This window comes from Delphinapterus leucas, chromosome 1 (assembly GCF_059928025.1).
Source record: "Delphinapterus leucas isolate spDelLeu-1000000601 "Yukka" chromosome 1, BTC_Dleu_Yukka2, whole genome shotgun sequence".
In the NCBI taxonomy this organism is placed as follows: Eukaryota; Metazoa; Chordata; class Mammalia; order Artiodactyla; family Monodontidae; genus Delphinapterus; species Delphinapterus leucas.
In genome coordinates this window covers 172,820,402-172,838,366 of record NC_143129.1, presented here as the reverse complement: position 1 = coordinate 172,838,366, position 17,965 = coordinate 172,820,402, and the positions used below count along the sequence as shown (strand labels likewise).

At 39.2% G+C, this 17,965-nt stretch overlaps 1 protein-coding gene across 3 annotated transcripts in view; it reads left to right on the top strand.

Moving 5' to 3' along the window:
* The first annotated feature begins 1,287 nt into the window (after positions 1–1,287).
* Positions 1,288–17,965, top strand: part of KDM1A (lysine demethylase 1A) — a 64,255-nt gene continuing 47,577 nt past the window's right edge. Inside the window, exons 1-2 of one of the 3 annotated variants that reach the window (XM_022552169.3) lie at positions 1,288–1,776; positions 9,664–9,829. In XM_022552169.3, the coding sequence (XP_022407877.1) occupies positions 1,414–1,776; positions 9,664–9,829 (529 nt within the window). In that variant the 5' untranslated portion in view covers positions 1,288–1,413. Of the gene's footprint in view, positions 1,777–9,008; positions 9,830–17,965 lie in introns of all 3 variants that reach the window. The other 2 variants (XM_022552170.3, XM_089899306.1) reach the window with 2 other exon arrangements.

Here is a 17,965-nt window from a genome sequence, read left to right as displayed (position 1 = left end):
GTTTCTCTTTCCTCCATTCTCCCCATATAATTCTATCCCTTTGGTTAAAACAATATTCATTGCTTATGTTATTATAGACCTGTCAGTGTAGTTCACAGCTGAACCATGTGTTGTATTATGATTACACTTTCTTTCTGGCATAGCTTTTAGTTTTCCTGAACTTAATTGTCTCTTTTTTTCTGTTAGCTTAGTTTAAAAAAAAAAATTTCAACTTCTTTGATGTAAAATCGACATAAAATAAAATACATCTATTTTACGTGTGTAGTTCAATGAGTTTTGACTAATGTATACACGCCCAAGTCAAGATAGAAAACATTTCCATCACCCCCAGCAAGTCCTTTCCAGCTCTTTTGAAGTCACCCCCCACCCTCATCCCAGGCAACCACTGATTGGATTCTATCACTAGAGATTAGTTTTACCAGTTCTTGAACTTCACGTATAAATGGAAGTATTTTTTGAGAATTATACTTTGAAGACACAAACTTGTAAAAAAGCGATTACAGCTCTGTGTCCTAGAGGAAATAAGCTTGAAGAACACAAGGCCTGTTCCAGTGTTGGGTCAGTGAAGGATTCCTGGAGGTATTAAAAGAATAAACCGCCACCACCATCAGCGACATTAGAAAGAATTAACCTGGAGTGAAAAGCCGTCATGTATGTGGGGATGGGAGCATAGGAGTGGGAAGAGGTGCGAGTGAGGAAGTGCAAATGGGGAGGGGGTCCAGACAGAAGACAGAGCATGAACAAAGCCCCGGAGGCAATGGCAATCCCGTCTGGACTCATATCTGGATTTCCTAACTTTTGTCCATTTTATTACCTCGAAACTCATTTGCTCTCCAAGATTTCCCCAGTCGAAGCAGGACAATTATGAATAGTAAATACGATGATCTACCAGTTACATATCAGTGTTTTCCCCTGTAAACTCTTTGAGAGCAAGAACTTCATAATTAAACCTTTGTCACATAGTAAGCATTAATAAATATTGGTTGAACTGACGAATGAGTAGGTGAATGAATGAATGAGTGAATGAACGAATGAATTTATGAATACACGCAAGTCCCTGGAGGAAATGGTTGCTCTCGGAGGTACAGTCTGGCCCAGAAGCCCTAGAATGGGGACCGTGCTGGGACCGACCCCGACGGCTAAGGAGACGCTCTAGGAAAGCTTCGTGCAATTTGCCATGGCGCCGCTCTAGCCTCGAGGACGCCGCTCTATGGCAGCGGGGAGGGCGGGGCCGTGGGCGTCTCGGGCTTTATTGTTCTGGCGCGGCGGGAGCGCGCGGAGCGCGCTTAGCGCGTGCATACGCGGCGGCGGTTGGCAGCGCGCGGACTGTGTGAAGTGAAGCGAGGCGACTCCGGACTCACGGACCGACAGACCGAGCGGCCCTTACGGCCGTCCGCAGCCAGGCGGCCCGAGATGTTGTCTGGGAAGAAGGCAGCAGCCGCGGCGGCGGCGGCGGCGGCGGCGGCAGCGGCGGCGGCGGCCGGGTCGGAGGCCGGTGCCGGGGCAGCGGGCGGCTCGGAGAACGGCTCTGAGGTGGCCGCGCCGCCCGCGGGCCTGTCCGGCCCTGCCGAAGCCGGGCCGGGGGCGGCCGGGGAGCGCACTCCCCGCAAGAAGGAGCCCCCGCGGGCCTCGCCCCCCGGGGGCCTGGCTGAGCCGCCGGGGTCCGCCGGGCCTCAAGCTGGGCCTACCGTCGTGCCTGGGTCTGCGACCCCCATGGAAACGGGAATCGCAGAGACTCCGGAGGGGCGACGGACCAGTCGGCGCAAGCGGGCGAAGGTGAGGCCCGATCCCCGCCCTCGAACCGCAAATCCCAATGCCAAGCTTCCCCGAGGTTGTCCAGCCCGCATTACCCCCCACCCCCGCGAGCCCCGGTCTTGGGCCTTGAGTCCCATGCCCCCCCGACCTCCCCAGTCACCGACCTCCACCCACCTCTCCACTAGCTGGCTGGGTGAGGTGGGAGAAGGGAAGGTCTTTGCGTGTGGTGAATGCGTCTTCATGCCGGGACCGGGCCGTCCTGGGAAAGGGGGATCTCGGGGAGGGGTATTTACTCATTTACATCTCGTACACCTTTTCATTTTCTTGACTGGGAAAAATGGCTCCCTGACGTGGAGTTATGGTTGGCCTTGCTGGAGACATACATCATTTGTTTGACCACAGATGTGTCTGGAAGCTGCTCAGCGATATTTATGTGTTTCGGCCGGGAGCACATTGAGGCTGTAGGGTGATGCTAAAAGAAATTGCCTTAGCCTTGAAGACCGAAAAAAAGGAACTTTTTTTTTGAGCCCTTTGCTGTGTGCTAGAGAGTTTTGCTCTTTGTCCTTTTATCCTGTCAACGATCTTTTGATGCAGAGTTTTACAAATGAGGAAGCTGCTTAAGAGGGTTAATATCAATTAGTCAAGGTGTAAATATACGGCAAGAAAAGGCTTTGTCACGGGACAGTATATACAGACTCACATCTCTGGGTGCCAGATGCTGTGTTCAAAGCATCACCAACTTTTTATTTTTGCTAAACACCAACTGGCAGGTTTTGCTAGCCCCATTTCAGGAATGAGTAAGCTGAGGCATGCAGTTCAAGCAGCTTGCCCAGAGTCGCAAAACTAAGTAAGTGGTGGAACTGGAATGTAAGCCCTACACTTACAATGTGATATGGTAGCATCAGCCTCTGAAACAAAGGACCACATGTGACACCAACAGTGAGCAGGGCACTGGGGCAGTAGTAGGGCACAGACTTTAGACATGGCCCTTTTCTGGAGATTTCATGGTACAGTTGAAAAAACTGGGAGTATATGTACATATAATTTTAAGTAACTAAATATTTAAAATTATGTAATTTATGCATATTACAAGTTTTCTATCTCTATGTAATTTAAGTGGATATACCAAGTCAGTGTGTATGAGGAGCTTCTTGAGTATTGCCCAGATTGAGAGCCCTCAGATTGAATTGCCCAGTTTTGAGAGATCTCTCTCCAAGAATACCTTGCTCCAAGTATAAAGGAGGGAAGTCTTTGGGGGGGGGGGGGGGCGCGGTTTAACCAACGCATAGGTTGGCAACTCCCAATTCTCTGAAATGAAATAGAGGACAGAAGCCCAATTGGGTTTTGATTTAACTATTTCAATAGAAAATTTGGCCAGAAACCAGATGATAAGATTTTTTTTTTTTTAAGAGAACGAGGTGTCTCTTATATATTTATGCATGCATACCTGCATGGTGGGTCTCTTAGTTGCTGCACACGGGCTCCTTAGTTGTGGCTTGCCAGCTGCTTAGTTGCAGCACACAGGCTCCTTAGTTGTGGCATGTGAACTCTTAGTTGCAGCATGCATGTGGGATCTAATTCCCTGAGCAGGGACCCAACCCAGGCCCCCTGCATTGGGAGCACGGAGTCTTAACCACTGAGCCACCAGGGAAGTCCCTCAGATATTTTTTTTAAAAACAGGTTTATTGAGATAATTCACATACCATAAAATTTACCATTTTTGAGTATGTAATTCAGTGATTGTTAGCATATTCACAAAGTTGTACAACCAGCACAATATCCTACAGTCAATTGTAGGATATTTTCATCACCCCCAAAAGACACCTGTACCATTAGCAGGCACTCTCCATTCGTCCTTGGCTCCAGCCCCTGGCATTCACTGATCTTTGTGTCATTGTGGATTTGCCTTTTTTGGACATTTTATGTAAATGGAACCATATAGCATGTGGCCTTTTGTGTCTGGCTTTAGCATGTTTTCAAGGTTCATCCATGTTGTAGTACTTCCATTCAGTACTTGATAGCTCACTTGCCAAATAATATCCCAGTGTACAAATATACCACATTTTGTTTATCCATTCATCATTTTATAGACATCTCCACTTTTTGGCTGTTGTGAATAATGCTGCTGTGAACATTTGTGTACAGTTTTTTGTGTGAACATGTTTTTGGTTCTCTTAGGCATGATACCTAGGAGTGGAATTGCTGGGTGATATGGTATCTCTGTTTAACTTATAGAGGAGCTGCCAAACAGTTTTCCATAGCAGCCACATCATTTTACATTCCCACCAGCAATATTTGAGAGTTCCGATTTCTCCAATCTTATTGACACTTGATAATGTCTTTTTATTATAGCCATCCTAGTGGGTGTGAAGTGCTATCTCATTGTGGTTTTAATATGTAGGCTAAAAATGTTGAATTGAGTATCTTCTCTTGTCCTTATTGGCCATTTATATATCTTTTTTGGTGAAATGTCTATTCATAGCCTTGGCTCATCTTTAAATTGTGTTGTCTTTTTATTGTTGAGTAGTTAGAGTTCTGTATATACGGTGATTACAAAAGTTTTAAATTTTGATTTCCAGTTTATTTTTTCTTTTGTCCCTTTTGCTTCTAGTCTTCCATCTAAGAAACCATTGCCTAATCCAGTGTCATAAAGATTTACTCCTATGTTTTCTTCTAAGAGTTTTAGCTCTTGCATTTAGGTCTGTGATCATTTTGGAGTCAATTTTTGTACGTGGCATTCTTTTGCATGTGTGTATCCACTTGTCCCAACACAATTTGTTGAAGACTGTTCTCCCCTTTGAATGATTGACACCCTGGTTGATTGACCATAAATGTAAGCGTTTATTTTTCCACTCTCAATTCTATCCCATTGATCTATATTTCTGTTCTTATACCAGTACCACACTGTCCTGATTACTGTAGCTTGGCAATATGTTTTGAAATCAGGAAGTGTGAGTTCTCCAGCTTTGTTCTTTTTCAAGATTGTTTTGGCTATTCTGTATCTCTTGCATTTCCATATAAATTTTAGGATCAGTTTATCAATTTTTGCAAAAAGGCAGCTGAAATTCTGATTGGGATTGTGTTGAATCTAGATTAATTTGGGGCTTGCTGTAAGATTTCTTTGTAATTCTCCTGTGTTTAATTTTCCTTTGTGATTAGCTCTGAAACTCTCAAAAGAAAAATGCGTTATGTGTTTATTTGGTGAGCAACTAGGAAGTAAAGAACTGGGGAAGCTGACCTACGTATTCATAGCTAGTCTTGGGAACCAGAGGAAACAGACCTCAAGGGATAGAGTATCCATAAAGGAGTAAAATGGAAGCTGAGTCCACTGTAGATAGACCTTGCCTCAAGAGTTTATGCAGGGGATATATCTATATTTTATAGCCTGGGAGCTTATTCATTTTGGGGAGGGACACTTTTTTTTTGGCCACACCGTGCAGCACATGGTATCTTAGTTCCCCGACCAGGGATTGAACCCATGCCCCCTGCAGTGGAAGCAATAAGTCTTAACCACTGGACTGCCAGGGAAGTCCCTGGGGGGAGCCCTCTTTTTTAAAAAATTTATATATGCATAAACATGTATATAATTATATAAATAAGTAAATATATATATATAATTATGTAATCAAAATTAGGTTCAGGGTATTGGAAGGAGTCCATGCAATTGAGGGTCCCTGAGGCTTAAGTTTCATTAGTTTCAGCATAAATTCACCTCTGAATGTCTATGCTAACGTTATGGCAAACTATTTAAGGTTTGAAATTGTTAAATTGGGCTGAGACTTTGGGAACACCACACAGCTTAAGGAATGGCGGTCTTGAGCTGGGCCTTGAAAAAGGACAGAATTTTTAAAAGTGTTCTGGAAAAGGATGGACTTCTGGAGTTAACTCATCCTCCTGTGATTCCTTTTCCTCAGAAAAATAAATCCTACCTTGTAACATTATTAGGTTTAGATATAATGTAAATAAAATGCTTATTGCAGTGTCTGGCATAAGTAAGTAGGTACCCAGTGATTAAGTACTACTAGGGAAGAAAAGGAAGTGAAAAATGCTTGGAATATAATAGAAAGTGGTTTGAGAAGCAACAGGGAGTCCAGAGTGGACAACTGAACGTTGGGAACAATGGGCAAATGAATTTAATTGGAAATGAGGTTCTTCTAGGAGCAAGATAAGTTGGAGGGATCAGTATGTTGCAGAGTTGTATCTAGGTTGTAGAGAGCCACATACTAAATATGTGCTGTCCAGGATGGTAGCCACTAGCCACCTGTGGCTATTGAGCACTTACCATGTGGCTAGTAGATTGAGGGAACTGAATTTTTAATTTTAATTTAATCCTAAATAGCCACATGGTAAGCGCTCAATAGCCATATAGGTGGCTAGTGCTCCTTATTGGATGCACAGATACAGAACATTTCCATTATCTCAGAAAATTCTGTCAGACAGCATTGCACTAGATTATGAAGTATAAGTGCTATGAGAATTTAGAGAAGGGAAAGATATATTTGTAAGTTTGGAAGACTTAGGGAGTAATTTGCAGAGGAGGTGGGCCTTGAGTTTTAGGCATTGGATTTACAGAAAAGGTGGGAGTAGCTTTTAGGGAGTTTAGGGATGATTTTGACGAGTGTGTTAGAAAATGATTAGAGGTAAATTTGACTAGTTAGAGCTAGAGAGTTTATATGCTGTTTTGACAGTTTGGGCATTCATTTGTTAAACTATCTGAAAATACAGTGTATTTGGACAATTAATCTGGCACTTGTACCCTAGGTGAATTACAAGGAAGAACTGTTAAAAGACTGGAGCTTTAAGGTGGTTGGGAAGTGAATGAATCACTGTAGCAAGGGTGTGGAAGAGATAGGAGAGACTAGAGATACAAATTTGAGAGTCACGGGTGTACAGGTAAGAACAAGTACCCTACTGACTCATCTGCCTGTTGGGACACCTTTTTGTACTCGGTTATAAGTAGTTGTAGAACCTCTGAAGTCTCAGAAGATTTTACTTAGGGATAAAAGATTCCCAATCCTTTATGTTCATAGCATCCATTCTTTTTGTCAGGGGAATAATTTTTATTTTTTAGAGTTTGTATGATTCTTTCAGATGGTTTTTAAACTTTTTTGTAAGTGGAGAAATCCTTTTTTACAAAATACAATTTTATGCACAATCCCAAAATAAAATACTACTTGCCTGTTTTATATGAAGTTTAAATTTATAACATTTATTTTAGTTGTCAGTCTTTGAGACAATGAGGCTATTTTGGTAGAGCCAAATTTGGGAGTGGAGGTTAAGCATAATAAATAGTTTCTGTATTTTGTTTATGAAGTATTGTACTGATTGACAAGTAGTGGTAGTGCAAAAGGTTGTTTCCTTTGTTTTTAGCTTGTCTTGCCATCTCAGGACACTCTCTCAGTTGAACAGAGATGGCAGAAGAAATTTCATTCTACAGTCTACCCAAAATTGAGTTACCTGAGTAGTACAACTTCATGTGTTGGTGATCTCTAAAGGGTTATGGTTTGGTTTAACATATGAGTACTCATGTTAAAAATACATTTTAAAATTAGTAAATGAAATCCCCCAAAAATCCAAGGGTTCTGTGGAACACAGTTCTTTTTCTGTTGTTGTTAAATACTACCTTAGATATTCTTACTCCTATCTCTAGGTATTTTTCTGATCTCCTTTTTTTCTTGAAAGCTAAGAACTCTAGACCAGCCTCTTCCAAGTGTATTCCTTGTTAGTAGTTATTACATCAAAACATTGGATTAAACAATATTTAAAAAGATTGTTTTTGCTGTGAAACTTCTCAGTACTTTTAACATGTATTATGACTCTCCTAGAGGGGGCCTATAAAGAATGCAGTGTTTCCCTAACTTTAATCTTGGATTCATTTTTCCTTCAAAGGGCGTGGTGTCTTAGGCAAAAGCTGAACTACTTCAGTAGAGAGGATCGTATATTATTGTTTGTGTTTGTCTCAGAATTTGCACATTGCCCAGTTCCACAGTAGGCACTTATTAAGTGATTGTTGATTGAATGGGTAGGATTGATGGGCAGGGGATTAAAGGGCTGAATCTTTGGGTCAGGGAGAGATCAAGCACTGTTGAGGGGTAAAAGGTGAAAGGAAGCTGCATACTGTAAACATGTATTACATTTTCTAACCCAGCTCCCTCTGAAACTTTTTTCCCTCCTTGCTGCTTTACCCATTATCCTGAGGTCTGTTCCTAACAGTTTAATCTCAGTCAAGTAGGATAAAGTTTGTTATCTGCATTTTTGGGAGATTTTATTGTAAAGTCTCTGAGATGTTTACCTGATCAGGTTTTTTTGTTTGCAACTAGAGTTTCAGTTTATTAAGGGCAGAGATACTAATTCATAATCATTTTCTCCATTGTGCCATGTTCTCAGTTCAGTATTTGATAGATAAATACAGTTATTCATGTGTTAAATAAAATTCTTAGAGCACAGGTCAAAACTATTCAATTTATCCATAATTGTTTCCATTTTCTAACCCAATCCCTGTTTTCAGTAAAACTCTTACCTCCCCTAGCTACCTACTCCCCCACCACCCAAATCCTGTGGTCATGTCATTTAAAAAAAAAAAAGATAATAGCAGCCAGCCATCTGGAACAATTTCAAAGATATTTCGAAAGTTAAAATAGATTACATTCACTGTAATCCACAGGACGATGCATTTCAGAAATCTAATATATTTGGAAGCCATGTTGTCTTTGCCCTGTCTCCACCTCCAATAAATACTTTTTATTTTATTCATTTTATCTTTTCATTCAGTCCAGAATAGAGAGCTCTTGTTTCTGTAGCTTCCTTGTTAGGGTAGGGGTCAAAATGATGATTTGACAGTGTTCCAAGGTTGATGACTATTTGTAATACCACATTACACATTTTAACAAAGCGGTCCATAATAATCTTCCCTATCCTAAGTTGCTTTACCCCCCAATAAAACATTCATTAAGACTGCTTCCTCTTTCTACTTATTACCTGGTTTTCCCCTTTGTAACGGGTGTGAATTAGTAGTAAGGCTTGTAGTCTCCATATCCACATGACTTACTCCTTAATTTGTTGTAATAAGGATTCTTTGCTCTCATCATTCAACTCTCTTAGGTCACCAGTGTTTTGTTTATGTTTTTGTTTTAAGCAAATGTACCATTTTATTGTTTCAGTTTGACTATTGCCATTTGCAATTTTTATTCCCTGCCCACCCTCCCCACTCCTCAATTTGGTTTCTAGAATTCTTTTTTTTTTTTTTTTTTCAGTACGCAGGCCTCTCACTGCCGTGGCCTCTCCCGTTGCGGAGCACAGGCTCCGGACGCGCAGGCCCAGCGGCCGTGGCCCACGGGCCTAGCCACTCCGCGGCATGCGGGATCCTCCCTGACCGGGGCACGAACCCATGTCCCCTGTATCTGCAGGCGGACTCTCAACCACTGCGCCACCAGGGAAGCCCTCTAGAATTCTTTTGCTATCTACCTATGGAATAGTAGTTAGAAGTACAGATTGGCATTAGACAGACTTGTTATTCTAGCTAACTGTATTTTTGTCTGACTGAGGGCTAGTTTAGTCTTTTGTTGAAACTTCCAGTATGTGAACATGATATATACATATGTATAGATTCACACACAAACACACAATTAATTTTTATTTGTAGAGAGCCTCAGAGTCATTGATTTGAATTTCAGTACTATGATGTAAAAGTTACAGTTTGGGCTAAATCTGAACTGACACAAGATTATTTCATGAGAGATTTTGTTTTTAATGGTTACCTATTATGAGCTAGCTTGTTCCTTGTTATTTGCTTATTTTCCTTAAAAATTGAAGTTAGAAAACAATTGATATTTACTGATGGTTCCAAACTGAGTTTCTGACTTTAGATGTCCATTGTATTTAGCTTTCCCTGGTATAATCTCCATATAGGTAGAGTACAGAGAGATGGATGAAAGTTTGGCCAACCTCTCAGAAGATGAGTATTATTCAGAAGAAGAGAGAAATGCTAAAGCAGAGAAGGAAAAGAAGCTTCCCCCACCACCCCCTCAAGCCCCACCTGAGGAAGAAAATGAAAGTGAGCCTGAGGAACCATCTGGTGAGTTGTAGTAACTAACCACAGTTTTGTTTTATCTTAGAAATAAGAATAAATGAATTTATTCCTATTCTGCAATGTTGTTTATGTCTTTGGTTTATACTCTTATATTGGCCATGTGTATTTTTGTGTGTATGCACATATACATGTATACACACATAAATATACATGCATATATACATAGTAGTACTGACATTCTTTTTGTGTGTGTCTGTACATATAGGAGGAAAGTAAAGAATGAGGGTAGAAGGATAATGGCTGTGTAAGGCAGCTGAAAAGTTGGAGAAAGTGCACAGAAAGCCAAACCCGAAGAACCAAACCTTTCAGTGATAACTCTGATTCAGAATTTAGAGATAGAATGATTCAGAAATTATTCTGGCTAAATTATGCCATTTACTTCATGGTTAGATACTTTCAGGTGAAACCTTCCTGGTGTGGATCAGTTTTGAAAAGGGTCTTTTCCTGGTGAACAAAGATAAAAATACATTCTGAAGTCAAAAAGAAAAGACTTAAGTGCCTGTTATTGTTTAGTTATTGAGCCCTCCAGTCAAAAGAATGGTATAAGAAAAGGCTGTGAAGAGATTCTAAGGTCACACAATCTTCCCTATGACATTGAAAGATTATTGGGGCCTATAGTACTGTTTTCAGAGGTTCAAACATTTTAAAAGAATTCTCACTAACATCCCCTCAGTGAGTCCTACTGAGGATACCCAGACCAATTAGGAATACCCTTTTGTTTTGGAGAGACCAAACAAAAGTAGAATCTTAATTAATATTTCACATATTCTGCCTTTAATGGCTACTCTTTAACTCTTCTTGACTTTGAATTTTTACTAAGTTCTTCTCATTAAAATACTTTCTGTATTTCCAGTAGCTCCAGGCCCATTCACCTCACCAATTCTTTAGAGAGCATTACAGATCAGGTGTTAATTTAAACTTAGATTTAGAACTTATCAAACAGATTCTAGCTAAAACTCAAAAATAAAAATTTATAATTTACAGTAATTGTAATAAAATGTGATAAAAGAATACAGTTTGAGAGCATTTAGAAAAAGATAGATTCTGGGTTTAAATCTTCTCAGGACTCAGATTTCCTAAGAATGGTTTTCCTAAAACTTTCTTAAAATAACTTATCGGAGAGTTACTTACTGGGAGTGGTATATTACCTTTGGGAGTAATGTCCCTGAGGCAAATGTACCTCAACAACACCTCCTCTCTTTCTGTTGATTTTTTTCCCTCCTTTTCCTAGTCTTTTACATTTAGCTCTCTCCCCTTCTTTCTGTCCTTACTCCCAACTCTTCCCTTGACTCTCTACTCGTTTCTTCTATATTCTTCTTTGATTCTTGCCTTTCTTTTTTTCTACCTTTGCTGTAGATTTGCTAATGAGATACATGGGGATAATCCTTTTGATAGCTGTTATATAGCTCCAGAGGCTGCTGATCTCTTAGTTTAAGGACTCTATTATTCAGTAGATGATCTGCTATCTCAGATACTGCCTCACCCTCTTTTTTGTGTAGTTGTCAGTGTCTCCAGTAAGAAACTGATTTACCATAAGGTATCAAGTTGATATACACTTGGTCCTCTGAGAATTTTAAACCAAGTCTTGGTGTTTTCTTTTTTGTGAAAGAGGTTTTTTATTTTGTTTTCCTTCTTCCATAAATGTCAGATATTGTTCCTACAAAGAGTAAATATCTTTTTAAAAATTATTTATTTGGTTGCGCTCGGTCTTAGTTGCGGCAGGCGGGCTCCTTAGTTGCAGCTCGCGGGCTCCTTAGTTGTGGCATGCATGTGGGATCTAGTTCCCTGACCAGGGATCAAACCCGGGCCTCCTGCATTGGGAGCATGGAGTCTTATCCACTGCGCCACCAGGGAAGTCCCCAAAAGTAAATATCTTAGCAAAGGGATTTAGGATCTGGGGAACTGTCTTTATGCCATTATGTTCTAGTTAATGTTAATCCAGTGGTTTAGTTTAAGTTTTAAACTATTTAATATTTTGGAGAAAGTTAAAGTTTTGTTTCTTAAGTTTAGGATATCTTCAGTGCTCAGAGGTGTGCTGATAACAGCCAAAACTTACCAATTATTTGTGGTTATGAAAATAAAGTTATTTTTCCTCTAAAACAACTCAAAAAAATTTTTTTAAACATTTGTAGGGTGAATTAGGGAATACTTACCCTGGAAAAGTAGTGGTAACTTACTGGCCTGCAGAATTTAGAAATAGTTTGGGTCCTCATGGTGAATAAATATTATCAGGGAAGTTCAAGTATGTAGAAACTGTCCAGGGTTTCCAAAATCTCTTGTCTTATCCGAACTAGTTCTTTCACTTAAGTTTTCATTCAGAAATTGAATGGAAGCCTTGCCATATGCGTATTTAAAATCTTGAGAGAAGATGTGGGTCTGGTTCTTTACCAAATCTTTTCAGTTATTTTAGGTGATAAGTAGACATTAACTTACTCTCTTAAAATATATAAGGTTTGAATACATTTCATTCTTACCAGCTTTTAAACATGTTTAGAAAATTTTGCTTTGCTTTCCACAGTGTTAATCTTAAGAAGAATAAAATATTTTGTTAATTATGAAAGCACGAGGTATCCTGAAGTCAGTGGGTAAAATGATTTGACTGGAGAAGATTCCTCTAGGAGACTTCTAAGAGGAGGCCAAAAAGGAAGGTTGGAGCCTTGGTTACCAGGCTAAGGAATTTGAACTTGATGTCCTTTAAGCACTGGGAGGATCTGGCCATGGGTAACACTGAGGTTTTTTGAGTGAAGGTGCTGTATCAAAATACGTGTTTTGGAAAAATCAATCTATGTGCTCTATAAGGGCAAAGTAAAGGAGTAAAGAGACTGGGATTGGAGAGGTGATTTAGGCTATTTTGGTAATTGAATGTACTAGATTTTGATCAATGGAAAAATGTTCTCAATATCAAAGTTGAATTTTTTGGGAAACAAGGTTTGGGTTTCAGGAATTCCCTGGTGGTCCAGTGGTTAGGACTCGGCGCTTTCACTGCCTGGGCCCAGGTTCGATCCCTGGTCTGGGAACTAAGATCCTGCAAGCCTGCACGGCGTGGCCAAAAAAAAAAGAGGTTTTTTAATTGAGAAAAAGTTCTCTGTTCTGGGTTAAACACTGTTTGTAGATTTGTCAGTTTTTAATTATAACAATGTGGCATTTAGTTCTGTGGTAGTCACATAGGTAAATGTATTTTTCATACTAAATATTACTGCTTATGTTTAAAATTCACCTAATTTGTTTTCTTAAACATTTCCATGTATTTTTATATTTACTATACACTTCTGAATATATTTGTTTTAACAAACGATGGTTTTATTTGGTTTTCCAGTACCTTTTCTATCAAGATAAAAGTGGCAACTGAGCCTGAACAGGTTGTTTTTGGAATTGAGTGTTTGGTTATTAGTGGTGTCACATAATAGTGAGCGTCTACAAAATAGAGTAAAATCTCGGTTGGAGTTTACATACTGGTTTAGAATAATTGCTGCTCTGTTAAAGTAGCTTTCTATTGGAGAAAAGCTTTCTTCCCTTCTTGACTCAGTTGTTACCCTGTATACCTTAGATTATTCCTCAGTGAGGTTTTACTAAGTTAACTAATTTGCTAGCACTTAGCTTTTTTATTTTCATACAAAACATAGTTTTTTTCCCTTCATTGCCTTTCAGCAGTTGAAAATTTCCAGAAAAATCTCACTAAGTAGTTCCTGGATTTAAATTTTGTATTGGATTACTGTTTAGGAACTCTGGTTTGGGATTACCGTTTAGGAACTCTAACATTTGGGATTAGAAGTAGCTTAGTTGTATATAGCTTAAGATTTGTATGGAAACTTACTCTAAAATAAATAAAATGAAATTTGAAATGGGTTTTTAAGATGCCTTCCTTAAGACTTCTTCACGTTAATGGATTTCTCAATAGAGACATCAGAAGTATGTTTAAAATATATGTATGTATGTGCACGTGTCTGTATGTGTACCATTTTTCCAGGCTCAGTGCTGTGCTAATACTCTAATGAAACTCAAAGGCTTCCATTAACCATTGATTAACTCTTCAAATCAGTTTTGTTAGATATTGTTAGCTGGTCGGTGACGACTTTATTATATTCCATTTTATTGAATGACTGTGGGAAGAATCACTTTATCTCCTTGTTTAAAATAAGGATTCTGGTGAGAATATAACAAAGGAAAGTGTTTGCTCTCTTCTCTGTTGTGCATGGTAATTTTGGATGTGTTTGGTGTATGTGTTTGAAAGATATGTAGGCTTTTAAACAAATTACAAAACAATTAGATGTGAGAGGTTGCTATGACAAAAAATTCTGTATGGTTTTAATAATTTGGAGGCCTTGTTCATGTAATAGTCATGCTGTAGATTGAAAGTATTTTTAAAAATCACACAAAAGGAGATGCAACCTGAATTAGTAAAAATACTAAATTTATATAAAATATACAAAAGGTACATGTATGGGTAGAAGAATTTAGCTTAAAATTCAGTGAAATTTGATCACAAATACTGTTGACAAGAGATTGACCGAAAACTTGATGAGTTGCTTTATTTGCTGTAGCAAAAATCTGAAAGGCAGAGTCTTTTGGATTATCCTTTAGAACTCGGTATAATAGAATTTGACCAGAGAAGAGCTGAAGATGGACCTTACTTTAAAAGAAAAAAATCAATAGTCGATCCCAACATTTGTACAGTGGTCCTTATATTTTCATAATTCTTTGTTTATAAAGTACCCTGATCATCTCTCCTATGAGTCAGTCATACTGATTGCAGTCAGTAAAAGTGCTGGATTTGGCAGCGTGGATAGTTATGGTCAGAGTTCAGGTGAATACTTTCGTTTATCAGGCTGTAAGTACTCTCAAGTGGCACATCCCAGCCTTTTCTCTCTCCATGCCTACAAGTGCACAGCCCCCATACCCAGCAGGAGACCCTTCTTTGTAGGTTTAGTAGAAGTTGCTAGGAAATTGATCCCTGAAGAGTTGTTTATGTTGCCATTTTGGCCTGCTAGTGTCAACTAAGTGCCTGAAATCATTTGATTTTCTCATCATATGAAGTATGGTGTATACATTTAGAAAACAGACCTAGGATTAATTTTCTTGCCTTTTTTTTTTAAATAAATTTATTTATTTATTTATTTTTGGCTGTGTTGGGTCTTCGTTGCTGCATGCAGGCTTTCTCTAGTTGCGGCGAACAGGGGCTACTCTTCGTTGCAGTGCGCTTGCTTCTCATCGCAGTGGCTTCTCATTGTGGGGCACGAGCTCTAGGCGTGTGGGCTTCAGTAGTTGTGGCACACGGGCTCAGTAGTTGTGGCTCACAGGCTCTAGAGCACAGGTTCAGTAGTTGTGGCGCACGAGCCTAGTTGCTTCGCAGCATGTGGGATCTTCCCGGACCAGGGCTTGAACCCGTGTCCCCTGCATTGGCAAGCGGATTCTTAACCACTGCACCACCAGGGAAGTCCCAACATTTTTTTTTTTGTTGTTGTTATAGCATCATTTCAGTGTTCTGATTTGGAACTATGCTCCAGAATAACTTACTAGAGAGCTGGGGGGAAATGTCACAGGCTGAAAAGGTAACCTAGATCAATTCAACAAAATTTTTGTATTTTGAGAGATTACTAAAAATGGACCAAGATGTATATTACTCTCCAACACATGGTCCCCACTCTCAGATAATTTATAACCTAGTGTGAGATACAGATGTATACATAAATGTATAATAGAAGGCAAAATACTCTTAGATGTTACATTTCAGGGTAAAAATTTAGAGAGACTTAGAGGCAGAAAGGGTGGAAAGGAAGGAAGTCTTCAGATCCTTCTTTACTTACAGGAAGAGTTAAAAAAACAAAAAAGAAACCCAACAAGGTAGGGGATTGGTGGTGTGGAGGGGAAAATTTTTATAGAGACATTTTCCACACAAAATAAGATTTTCACAAATGTGCAGCTCCTCATTCACTTTATTCTACATACATTAATTGTAAAACTATAGTGCTTTGTTCCGGGCATGGTGCTGGATTCTGAGGGTTCAAGGCTGAAGACTAGGTCCTCCTGCAAAGAATTCACAGTCCAGTTTAGGGTTACAGATATTAATTGACAACAATGAAGAAACAATACGATAAAAGTATATACAAAGTATGGTGAGACTGCAGAAATTGTTTTCAGATGTTTTTCCCAAAATTGGGTTTTGGAAGTTTTACTTTAAACATGAAGGAATGAAGTTAGGCTTTTATGAAGCAGTTTGAGAGCCCTGATTTTTAACTGTTTACTGCTTTTGGCTGATAAGAACCATTGAATCAGATGCTGCCAAGTTATGTTTGGTCTTTAGAGATTGACCTGCTTTTCTTAATGAATGATTTTATTTTATTGATAATTTTGCTTTATTTTTTATTAAGGCAAAATAGTAATTTGTTTAGCTGGGCAACTTTATTTTTGTAATCTCCTCGTATTCTTTTGCTACCATCCTTTATTTGGTGTGATCATGGATAGTAGAAGAACAGGATACTTTGAGGATTTTCTCATCTGAAAAATGGGGCTTGATATGAGGATCATATGAGAAGATATGGGCTCCACTTTTGTGTACAGATGTCTTGTATTTATTAAACACAGTTGAACCAGGAATACGGTGGGTTGGTGGTGGTGGTGTTTTGTTGTTTTTTTTTTGCGGTATGCGGGCCTCTCACTGTTGTGGCCTCTCTCGTTGCGGAGCACAGGCTCCGGATGCACAGGCTCAGCGGCCATGGCTCACGGGCCTAGCCGCTCCGCGGCATGTGGGATCTTCCTGGACCAGGGCACGAACCCGTGTTCCCTGCATCGGCAGGCGGACTCTCAACCACTGCGCCACCAGGGAAGCCCGGTGTTGTTTTCTTTAAATTTATTTATTTTATTGAAGTGTAAGTGATTTACAGTGTTGTGTTAATCACTGCTGCACAGCAAAGTGATTCAGTTATACGTATACACACACACACACACACACACACACACACACACACATTCTTTTTTAAAATATTCTGTTCCATTATGGTTTATCATAGGATTTTGAATATAGTTCTCTGTGCTGTACAGTAGGACCTTGTTTATCCATTCTGTATATAAAAGCTTACATCTGCTAACCCCAACTTCCCACTCCATCCTTCCCTCAACCCCGTTTCCCTTGGCAACCACCAGTCTGTTCTCTATGTCCATGATCCTGTTTCTTAGATAGGTTCATTTGTGTCATATTTTAGATTCCACATATAAGTGATATCATATGGTATTTGTCTTTCTCTTTCTGACTTCACTTAGTATGGTAATCTCTAGTTGCATCAGATCAGTGTTCTCGTCAGGAAAAAATCAGGTTAGGTAATGGACTAGGTTGACATACATACTCTGTCACTTTTGGAAACTGGAAATTGTATGTGGTAGCCCATTTTCAATAATGTGAATAGATCATTTTTTACAAAATAGATAATTCTTTAAGCTTTTATATGTTAAATCATAGGAGGAGTGGCAAATCTTGGTACTTTCTAATAAAGACTTTCTCTCCTCAGAGAATAACAATGTAAATCCATGTATCAACTATCAAGATATAACATTAAATTTTGCCATATTTGCTGATCACAGAGGTTTTAAACATTTGAAAATAGGATTATTTTTTATTTTGCTATTTTTTAGCATCTTCTGATATTTGAAGATAGACGAATACATATGATTAATTAAAGCCTAAGAAGTTGTATGTTTTTCATAGCATTGTAGACTCAAATCATGTTTAAGATGGAAGGAGCCTCTAATCATAGCCCCGGAAGATATAGATAGCCAGAGTTCTGAAAAACTATTACATGAGCAGGAAAGGGGGACTCTCTTGTTTGGAAATACATTCATGGTTATCAGTTGTGAAAAGTTATAATGGTTCTTTTAATAGCAGCTCCAGAATAAAGTTCCATATTGGCCTTTTTAAAAACAGGTAAATAACTAGAAAAATAAGCTTTGTTTTTAAAAAACTACCTGTACTCAAACACAGCTTAAGCTTGGTAGTTGAGCAACATAACATAGCATCTGAATTGTGGGCTTTCTTTGCAATATTTTGAAAAGTGAACTACAAACCAAGATTTTGCAACAAAATAAGTAAGGAAAATCTATGGAATGTGGAGGGAAATAGCATGTGAGAAA